Source organism: Seriola lalandi, unplaced genomic scaffold, assembly GCF_002814215.2.
Source record: "Seriola lalandi dorsalis isolate HSWRI2012SDOR001 ecotype SW California unplaced genomic scaffold, Sedor1 jcf7180002054449, whole genome shotgun sequence".
Classification (NCBI taxonomy): Eukaryota; Metazoa; Chordata; class Actinopteri; order Carangiformes; family Carangidae; genus Seriola; species Seriola lalandi.
Window position 1 is genome coordinate 221359 of NW_019525002.1, and position 11285 is coordinate 232643.

Genomic DNA, 11285 nt, shown 5'->3' on the forward strand with positions numbered 1-11285 from the left:
ACTTGAAAGAGGACTCAGATGCAGAGTAACAATTTGGCAGACTTTATTTATCTATTCCAACCTCAAGAGAGAGGGAAGAAATAAAATCAGCTATGAAAATTATGCTATAGAGAAAGATCTAATAAACAAAAAACCACTCCAAATGGAGGGATAAAACTGCTAAAACAAAAGGAATAAACCAACAGAAAATCACTCTACAAGGAGGCTACAAAAGTTGTTACAAACTTGACAAACAGAAAACTCTAGACTATAAAAATACAAACAAAAATCGCTCACTTGGAGGTAAAGAATAAGTACGATAATGCAGAGACAAAGGCAAGGCATGGACTGTGATAGTAGGCTAGGGTGCACGACAGGACGAGACACTCTGGCACAAGACAAAGGGAGACGCAGACTATAAGACACATTAGGGCAAATGGGGAACAGGTGGACACAATCAGGAGTCAGGGAAGACACTCAGACAGGTGACACATGAGGAAGGGCAAGTGACCTGAAACGAGAGGAGAGTTAACCTTTCAAAATAAAACAGGAAATGACAAGACATGGAGACAGGACAAACCCAAACTTGACCTCACCGTGTGACAAAATCAAGCTGTTCTTGACCGCCTTCCTGGTGGATGCAGAAGAAGTGGAAGAGAGTCTGCAATTAGAACTGATTGAAATGCAATGTGATAATTCTCTGAAGAGTCAACATCAGCTTCTCTCCCTCCCTGTTCGGCTCAACATACATATGTGAACAAACATTTTCTCTGTTAAATCAGAACAAAAGCAGACTGAGAACCAGAATGACTGATAGCCATCTCTGTGAAGTCCTTTGTGTCTCAACCACCAAACTTTCTCCTGACATGTCAGCCATCCTTCAATCCAAAGGACAGCATCACTGCTCCCACTGAGTGCAATGTTCTTCACATTATAGGTGAGTTAGAAATACACACGGTATTCATGGGTCAATATCTCACCTCTAGTGTGTGGCCCGTCCCTCTGTTTATTTTTCTGTGTTTGGCCCTCATTAAAAAAACTTTGGACACCCCTGCCATAGGACCATGCGGTATTTTGGGGAGAGTAGGCTCCATCATAGCACGTAGTGTTATAATGATGTGTGTTCAATAGACACATTTTTGCTGGTATGTCGATTGCACTTCCTCCTACTGAAAAACCATGGAAACCATGGAAATGCCTGCAGTAAAGAAAAAAGACAAACTTTCTTCCCCTTTCCCGTTCCCATATTTATGAGAAATATAAGAAAAGAAATGCATCACAAGATCTAGATATGTGAAAGAAAAATCTCCTATTTATTACTAAGCATAGCACTTGAAAAAATAGGCCTACAGTATATTACAACACTAAACAATATATTTTTTTAACAATACACAGACCTAAAGCATTTCCAACATTTTTGTACCAATGTGTAAGTCACGCATCATCTTAGGACGATTGCAATTCGCTGAGAGGAATTGACTCGTTTATTTGTCTTCCTTTTCCTTTGCGGCACTTAATTATCACATGTGCAGCTAGAACAATGGTTAAAAGAATGAGCAGACCTATTCCGATTCCCTAAAGAGGAAACAATCAACAGATAGTTTAGTAAGACACAGAATGTAGATGTACTGTCATATAGCATCAGGTTATGTTACAGTATTACTGATGCTCCTGCGTTACAAATTAATTAATGACGTTGTGCTTAGACAAAAGATATTTTTCTCACCTGAGACAAAACAAACAGTCTGTGTGATTTAGCCATGAGTTCTTCTGATGAGTGTATTGTCGTGTTGGTTGGTGTGCACCATTTCAGGTAAGTTTTGTCAACAGTAAAAAATGTGCCTGTCCAGTCTGTCATTGCACAGACAAAGTATTGGCCATCAAGGAAAAGGAGATCCAACCATACCAAGGGAGGGAAAAAGCTGTAGAGACATTTTTTTATCTTCTGTTGAATTAAGGTTTCTATAGATCGCCATCATCAGCAGAAAAACTATAAAGGCAGGAATTACAAAAAATGCAGCTGCAAACAGAGAGCTCCACTTTGGGTCGCAAGGGCAGGCAAATTCCACTTCCACTATCTTCTCTACAAGAGCCAGGATGAAGGAAACAACTATGTTTGACACAATAGGACTGTGTCCGAGCTCCTTACTGATTCTTGATACCAGCTTTGTCACAGCCTCTCCTCCTCCCATAATGAGTCCTGCACAGAAAAGACAAGTGCAGATGTAAAGTGAGAGAAAACACCTATAATTAGAACTAGAGTGGAAACATAAACTACTGCCTGAAACCCCCCACCCCCCACTCCAATCAAGAATTTGGACTTTATTTGTGCTTCAATGACTGTTCTCCCTCAATGGAAGAGTCAGACAAAGACTCATTTTGGTGGATGGTCAAAATTAACAACATATATTTGCACCATATGAACATTTAATCTCTCTAAGTGAAGCTATATGAAATTTATCTCACTTTTTAATTGTGTAAAATAAAACAAACATGATAGGAAGTAAATATTTTTACTATCTTATTTTAAAGACGTTCCATGGCATTTATGTTGTTTTCATATTGTATTTTGTTTGTACATTGTGTCTCCATTTTCAGTTTTTCATTTATCTTATTCTACATGTATTAACTACTTTCCTTGTTCCATTATATTTATATTTTACTTTAATTTCGTTTTTTTCTGGGTTTCTATTCTTTGTTAATAGGTTCACCTTTTTGATCTGTTCAAAGATAAACTACTCCCTAGTTTGTACCGAACAGTACCAGATAAGGAGCATACATGTGAAGCAAATTCACGTTCATGGATATACAAAACCAGGCCACACAAAGCTCAAACCAGGTTACATAAAGTGCAGAATATGATTTTTCTATTACAAGTGGATGATACCGGGTCATTCTTACTTGGATGCCATCAGGCTGTAACACCTCAGTCAAAGGAAGTGGACTAATTTAATAATTATTAAGTATCTATCTATCTATCTATCTATCTATCTATCTATCTATCTATCTATCTATCTATCTATCTATCTATCTATCTATCTATCTATCTATCTATCTATCTATCTACACAGTGAACACAGAGTGATACAGAACTGCAGTATTCTTAGTGACTGCAAAAGTGAGGTAAAAGGGGCAAACACATGAATTTCATAGGCACAAATCATAAAGAGAAAAATGATTAATCTTTATTACAGAACTTAAAATAAGATGAGAGAAATACATACAAATATGTCAAAGATGTCAACAACAACTGGCTGATAAAACAATGTAATACAAAACATTTACTGAGACTGGTTACAGGAAACTTTATATTGACAGTTTTTGCATGGAGTTAAGTATAGTTTACAAAATGAGACAGATACAGAAAGCATCTTTACAATTCTACTATTCTAGTTTGTTGTGAAAGCAGCTATTAAAGAGCTAAACTTCATTCTGAATCCTGAAAATCTCAAAACAAAACATGTCTTCTTAATTAACAGCCACGTGGTGTAGCTCTCTCATTACAGAACTTACAAACGTTCAGTCTCCTCATTATTTGAAGCTTCATGATCCTGACGTTGGTTCTCTTCAAGGGGTACGTTTCCTTGGGTCTTGCTGCAAGGTTCGATTAACATTAATATAACTGATATTATGGTGATAGAGATCAAAGCCCACATTCCAGCTTCCTAAACCGCAACCACAGGTCGAAAAATAAACAGAGAAAAAGACAAGGGAAATAAAATGTTAACAAATTTTGTAGAAATGTGTTATTTTTCACATATGAGGCATCAGGCTGATGCTTACCTGAGAACGGGCATAGGTTTTCTGGGTGTGGATTAACTCTTGTGATGAGTTGCCGTTGTACGGTGTGCACAATTTCTGTCGAGAAGCATTGTCCACCACTACAAACCTTCCTGACTGGGATGACTTTGCACAGGCAATGTACTGGCCATCCGAAAGCAGGAGGATCCACCACAAAAAGGGGGGAACAAGGCTGGAAAGCACAAGTTTTATCCACTGTTTCAAAGATGTTTTACCCTCACACTCACATCCCTGGATTCTCATCATCAGCACAAAGGCCAGGATGGCAGGATTAATGAATAATGAAACCACAAGTCGAACATTGTGGTTGGAATCACAAGGACATGCAAACTCCATCTCCAGTAACTTCTCCAAGCCAACGAGGATGAAACCAAAAACAGTATTTGATCCAAGAGGGCTCTTTTCCAATAGACTCCTCAGTTTAGAGCTGAAGGTGTTCGCTGACATATTCAATTCTGCATAAATGGAACAATAAAGATATAATCATGAAAATAAAGATTTTTGAGATGCATCAAGTAATATTACAAGTGGTATTGTGAATGTTTTCATCCCCCCCACTGATACTGTCATGAATGAAAAATGAAAATCTATAGAGAGTGTCTGTCAGATTTTGTTCAAGAATTTTTTTAACTTCTTTGGGAAATTTTTTACAGACTGATCTGACCTGAGAACCATCTCCTGAACAAAGAAATATTCACACAACTACCTCCATAAAGCCACTGTTTACTGTAGGTGTAATTGTAGCTTATGAAATTCCATTACGTTTGTTTGCACTATAGAATCAATCAGACATAACTGTCTCTCAGTAGGATAGTGGCTGTTCTAAGTTTCACCTACCTTATGTATTTTTCTCTTTCTCATAAAATATGTTTCAACTAAAATACTTGACGTCCTCAGCGACACTCGTATTCAGCTGCTCAGTTCAGGGGTGTGTGATAGAAAATTGACATCCTGTGAGAACTTGTTCTTGTGACCACACCATGCTCATGTTTCCTTTTCCTCTTGCATTCTCAGGTCTGCAAATGCTACAATGAAGATGTACAACAAAGACATAAACATACAGTCACATTAAGGCTTGGCAGTCTTGTACTGTATCAGATAGATAACTGGCAATACTTTACAACATTGATATGCATTGATTGATGTTTAACTAATGCACAGATCATCATGAGTTAATGTATTTTTCATTAAGAACAAAGCATTAATGTTTACATCAGCAATTAAAAATGAGCCCATCTTTTTCCTCAGGAAGACTTTCACAGGAAACCTCTTGAGGAAAAAGATTGACTCTTTAACGTCTGCAGTGAAATGCTGCATGTTTCCTCAGTCAGGGATATCCGCTATATTAACGCTGTCACATGCTGTTTTCCTGGTTCCACTGTCCCAGTCATTTTGGACAAATTTCTTAATTTACTGCCCTCACTCTCAAGCTCCATCACAAGAATCGTGCTGCAACGACACATCCCGTGGGGAGTCTGAGCGCAGCAAAAATGATTTTAATGTCCTTTTTAATGTTTTAAAGGACTGTGGAAAGTCTGTTTTTATTTCTGTCCCCATTCCCACCTTTGGTCATGGAGCTGAGCGCTTCAGCCGCATTCTCAGGCTGCACACCGGGCTTCAGTCAGCATGCAGGATTATGACCGAGTCTGTATTATTGTATTGGTGATTTTAATATTCATATATGCTGCCCTGGTGATGCACTTGCTTAAAGTCATTTGATTTTGTTTTATGTGAACTTTGAACTCCAAATGTTGTCTATGTTTATAATTGTGTTTGTTTTATACAAAATGAAAATACTAGTCACCATACTTAAGCACCACTTAGCTTAGTATTTCAAGATCATCTATGTGAAACCGCTTCCATTTATCAGATTTCACACAGCTCCCTCTGGAGCCACAAACAGCTTTATATAACTTTTCTCACATGCAGTTGTACTCCCTAATGGCTGTAAACAGACTTTGACCCCTTTAAGGGAGGTATTTGCTGTGTGAGCCGTGCATAAAATTACACTCTTGTAGTAAATTAAATATACCCCTGCTAGAGTAAGTGATCCTCAAATTCAAATGCTACGAACCACAAGAAAAAATGTAATCAAGCTGCTTATCATTACTGTTCACTATCCAAGATAATTTTCCATAGTTCATAGTTCCTCTCCCATCTTCCCCATGTGAAAAATTATTTAAGTTGGCCTCTGGCTGATATCTTATATGTAAATATTACATTTTCATCCTACATTGATCAGATCTTGGTTTACATTTACATTCATTTGAGGTTTCAGTTAAATCTATGTATATGGTGATTCTATGAACAAATATCCCAAACCAAAAAATACTACAGCAGTTACGTCCATAAAAAAAAAACACAAAATCAAAAAAAAAACAAAAAGAAAAAACCTAAAGAACACAATGCTACTCTGTATTGGTGGGATTTGATTTATGTGTTTTAATCTAGACCAGCTGATATCTTTTGAGTACTATTAAGTCTCCATTTGATTTTAAAATTGTTTGACTCAGTCAACCCAGGAAACAAGGGTTTGGAAAAATGCTCTATAAATATTAACAGTATTATTCAATAGTAAAGTTTAGGATAGTGTTTTTTTTAATGGTTTTTAACGGTTCTGCTCAGATTTCTAAAACTAACATATATGAATTATTTCAGGACATGGGTGCAGCAGTTTTATATGGACTGGTTACATACACTGCTCTGTACAGTTAAACAAACCTGGGCCATTTCACAGTGTGTGCACTGACTGAACACTAGATGGCAATACAAGAGAGACAGGTTATCATGCCGGTGAAGTTGGCTTAAATAAGTTTTAGTTGTTAAGTATATGGTATGTTCTTTAACATGTTGTAAAAATGATATAATGAATCAAGTAGCAGCATCAGTCTTCAGCAAACAGCTCACATCTTGTGGAGGAAATGATTGTTGCAGTAGTTTACATATAGCTCCTGTTGGTCACATCTGTGGGTTCTGTGAAGACAAACATGCTTTAAAGGTGCTATATGTACATTTTCTCTGCTATCAAACATTGTTTCTTGCTGGGAGGGGGTGGTGGTCATGGTGGTGATAAGACAAGAGGTTAGAATACGCCCTCTGAGCAGGGCTACTTCGTCATCCTCTCTGCTGAACTAAGGCCCTGATCAGACCTAGCATTAACATCCGTTCCGATGTGAACGCCTCCAAGACGCATTGAGGATGCATTTGAGATCCGATCACTCAGACCACATTCAGAGGCGGTCTGGGCCACATGTGTCCACACTCCATCAGCAGTGTGAACGCACACATTGAAGGACAATCACAAGTGGTCACTTGAGACACATGTTAATGCCAGGTCAGAACAGGGCCTAAGGTTAAACTAGATGCTGCAGTGAATAGTAAATGGAAGCAAAAGAAGAACTGACATTGGCATTGTTTTCCACCACTGGAGACAGCTCCTGGCAAGTAGAGGAATGGATTTTAATACTGAACTCTCAATGTTTCTTCTAGACTAGTGAATAAATTATTATTATTATTATTTAGCATAGCAAAAACTTGCATATAGCTCTTTTAAAAAGCTTTAGTGAGAATTAGCAAACAACAACATGGCTGACAGTGTATAGGCTTACTACTTTCTATGTTCTAAAGTTCATGGTAAGATACTGTACATCAGTGGTGGAAGTATTCAGAAGTAAAAATATAAATATCAACCAATACATTCAGGTCCTGTATTCAACATTTTACTCAAGTAAAAGTACAGACTTATTAGTAGCAAAATGTACTTAAAATATTAAAATTAAAAGTAGGCCTGCTCATTATAGAGACTCTTATGTTAGTAGCTCACCCCAATAACTTACTAGTTTCATTTTGTACATACAAAAATGGCAAAAACAGCCTATGTGAGCACTATCTTTTTTGTCTCACAGCCATTTCTTGAATTAGACGGTTTGTATAGGTAGTGAAAAGGAACTCAACAGATAGATAGGCAGTTGCCCATATCTGTCATTCACTTATGGATGTTTGGACTAAGTGTAATGAGAATTTATTACTTGTATTTTGTCTTATATATTCCTTCATTATAAAATTTACAGTGCTCCCATAACTAACAATAGGCCTGCATTGAAATTAGTAAAACAATTGGTGTGATAGCTGGAATGGACAAAGAATATGGCTGTTAAACAGAACATGGATATGTGGCAGATATTGTGTGTTGTAGATGTGAGCGTGCCCTTACCCTAAATTAGTTCAAAGAGAAATAGGATTAAAAGTCTGCTTAAAGCCCATGGAGGAGCTGCTGAGGTCAAGGCTTAGTCAGCCTGAGAAACCGCTTTGACCCACGACACAATTTAAGGCCTGATGAGGGTTTGTTTGGCACTGAATACTCTATATTTGGAGGAACACCTGAGAAATACCTCTCTGATTGGTTGACAGGTGTGCCGTCAAACAAATCACTGTGCTATTCAAATTGCAGGTAACCACAGTAACAGGATTTACTTTACATTAATTCAGTAAATTGAGGGGAAACTAGTTTGACCATGGTTGTACTACAAAAAATTTTAACAAAGTTATTCGCTGGTGAATGACTTTAGTAAAAACTAATTGCGTCCATTGGTCCATTGTTTCAATATAATTGATTTCTGCTCCACTTTATGATTGGACGTTGTGTGAAGTGCCTGCTTGTCTCCGCGCTCCTCCAAGATCTCGCGGGATTTGGGATTAAACGGGTGGTTAAAACGAAGGTGGTTCCTTCGCTGCACCGGGCTGACAGTACGGCGCCGCTCAGGTAGCCAGCAGTAGTACTGTAGGCTCCCGCTAGTCTACCTAGCGACAATTTCCCCTCTCTCTCTCTCTCTCTCTCTCTCTCTCTCTCTCTCTCTCTCTCTCTCTCTGTCTCTGCGTGACACGGCTGGAGTGTGTGGAGGTGCGTGCCTCGGACGAATCCACCCCGCATCATCATCCTATCCCGCTCTGGTCATCTTAGGGCTCGCCTACCGGCATTTTCCGTGTCCCGTCTCCGAAGATGATACCTGGCAAACGAAGAGCTGCAGTCATGTCCTTCTCGGTGGCGATACTTGGAGCGCTGATGCTGCAGTCCGTCTCTTCCCAGAACGGTAGGAAACGAGATCTTCCTATAGAAAATACATGCCAGTAATCCCTCATCATGGCGAAATGCGGTTTTCAGGGAGGGAAGTCGCCTGCATTTCTGACATTGGGGCATTTTTAATGAATCATTACGAGACGTCTTTGTCATTAAGAAGGCTGTCCAACACGGATATCTTTCCTGCAGCCAAGTCTCAGCAGATAATCCCTTAACGCTACACTAAAAGAAACGGATACCGGTCGAAGGAAGCGCTCTATTTTCTCTATTGCTAACCGAGCATTTGAGATGATGAGTCAATAAATCATTAATGGGATACAATCTGTGTTCGTTAGGCTGAAGTGGGCCACACGGAGGCCTGTGCGATGTCCCTAAAATGTCCTTTGAAGTGTGGGGCTGAATACAGAGTCGAAACATGAGCCGTTCAGACAGGACAAGTTCTGCTCATTAGATTGGGAGAATTAGAAAAGGTGGATGGGGAAATGGTGTCACACTGAAGTTCAAAATCTGTCCTGCTTTCCTATAAGAGATGAGCACACACTGAGACACACCATCAACATGCTGTCACGCTTGGGTCTGCTCAGATATGCAAGGATACAGCTCAGTGGATCAGTAACTCCTCTCCTGCAGGGTGAGATAATTTCCCTGCATCAGTCCAGGGCTTCCTAACAGAGAAAAACATGTATGTAATTAGACGTAGGACCTTGGAAGTGCAGCTCTTTAAATAGTATCAGTCCATTTTGCTGCATACTTCTATTTTTAGAGCCGAGATGCTGCACTGGGAACCATGGCTTTAATGTCCTCTTGCAACAGTGGATCTGTTAACTCTTCGTGGAGATGTACTGCACTGCAGAGTGGCATTGATTTCTCAGCACACTCCTACTTGTCCAAATGACCCAGTGCTAATAAATCTCATCCCCATCAAACAGATCAGGGGCAGTGCAATCTCAGCTGAGTATGTGTAGCTGTATGTGTGGAGTGTTGCCTGTGTCCCTTTTGCAAGCGCTGTGTTGAGAATGAGTGAGAATTTATTCAGCTCTGGCCTTCCTTGGAGTTCAACATGTGTAGGAATGCACCACACATCTCCCCCTATTCTGCACACCCACTCCCAACATCTCTTCATCAATCAGTGCTACAGCAGATAAAGCTCAGAGCCAGTTAAATGTAATGGCTCTTTATCTGATAGAAACCTGGAAAGTGTGATCTTCTCTTGTCTTCTTCAGTGGTTTCAAGAGAGTCTAGAGAGACTTGATGGTTCAGAGAACGTCATAATATAGTATACTATATATATATATATTATACCATTACTGTATTTAATTTTGTTTTATGTAATTCTTTGTCATCTCGTCATGCCAGATATTAATACAGTTGCCAAGCACATCATAGAAGCCATTTGTATCTGAAAAAGGCGGTTCATCTTTTAGGCTACTTAAGATTCCTCTAAGGATGTGACTTTCATCCAAGGCTGAACGATGTTCAAAAAACAAAAAACTAAAAAATCATATTGCAATTATTTTCTCAGATATTTCAATTGCGCTGAGTCATGATTATAATTTTTGCATTTCATTTTCACTGAAAAAATATAAAAATTATGACAATTAGATTTTTGCTTGAATCTGTACCAAAAAGTCATGTCCCCTTACATCTGGAGAACGTGATATGTAAGGCGAGCAATCTCTGTTGCACCACAGCGCCTCGTTTATTATGGTATGTCGTGACACATTTGACCTTTTATCAAAAAATTGCAGCTGCTGCGATTTGGATACTGCACTTGGCCTTATTAGGATTTTGATAATATTTGAATTGTTCATACTTTCATCTAAATGTGGACTGGCTGTTACCAAGGAAGCTGTTTAACAGAATCATTCAAACCATTTCTCTGTAGTTTCTCATACACAAGCCACCAAAACAGCAAATAGCTATGGTCTCAGTTAATGAGCTCAAACTGTGAATTTTTATTATTTTAGTGACAAAGAGAGTGTAGTGAAGGTTTGGGAATTATCCGTTTGAGTTCATATTAATGTATGAGTGGACATGTCGAGCCGCTATAGCTATAGTGCAGTTATCCTGAAAAATAACCAGATGGACAAATTATTCACTGTTAGATCTGTAGACAGGAGCTGAGGCTACTTCAGTTTTCAATTTAAAACCTAAACTGATATTCAGTCGCAGAGAATGTGAATATATTGAAATCAGTTCCAGATTTAAACTTGATTAGTTCAGCATACAAGGCTTTAACAAATACAAATAAAGGTTTTAAAACGTAGTCTGATGTTAGTGGATTAACTCAAAAGTGTATTGCAAATTTTAAAAACAAATGTCAATTATATTCATTATTGATAAATCTGATGATTAGTTTATTATTTTGTCTTTTAAGTGTTTGCTCAACACATACACAGGTTTAAAAAAAAAAAAAAAAAAAAAAAAA

The 11285-nt window shown here is 38.4% G+C and overlaps 1 protein-coding gene and 1 long non-coding RNA gene across 4 annotated transcripts in view; one reads left to right on the forward strand and one right to left on the reverse strand.

Moving 5' to 3' along the window:
• Positions 1-3142: 3142 nt before the first annotated feature.
• On the reverse strand, positions 3143-4736 carry LOC111658525 (uncharacterized). The gene is made up of 3 exons (XR_015437550.1): positions 4618-4736; positions 3763-4235; positions 3143-3644 (listed from the first exon to the last, which is right to left on the reverse strand). It is a non-coding gene; the product is annotated as an uncharacterized LOC111658525 (long non-coding RNA).
• Positions 4737-8516: 3780 nt separating this feature from the next.
• LOC111658543 (neuroplastin-like) overlaps positions 8517-11285 on the forward strand; it is a 14455-nt gene continuing 11686 nt past the window's right edge. For 2 of the 3 annotated variants that reach the window (XM_023411119.2, XM_087175339.1), the window contains exon 1: positions 8523-8870. In XM_023411119.2, coding sequence (XP_023266887.1) covers positions 8780-8870 — 91 coding nt within the window. In that variant the 5' untranslated portion in view covers positions 8523-8779. Of the gene's footprint in view, positions 8871-11285 lie in introns of all 3 variants that reach the window. The other variant, XM_087175340.1, reaches the window with a different exon arrangement.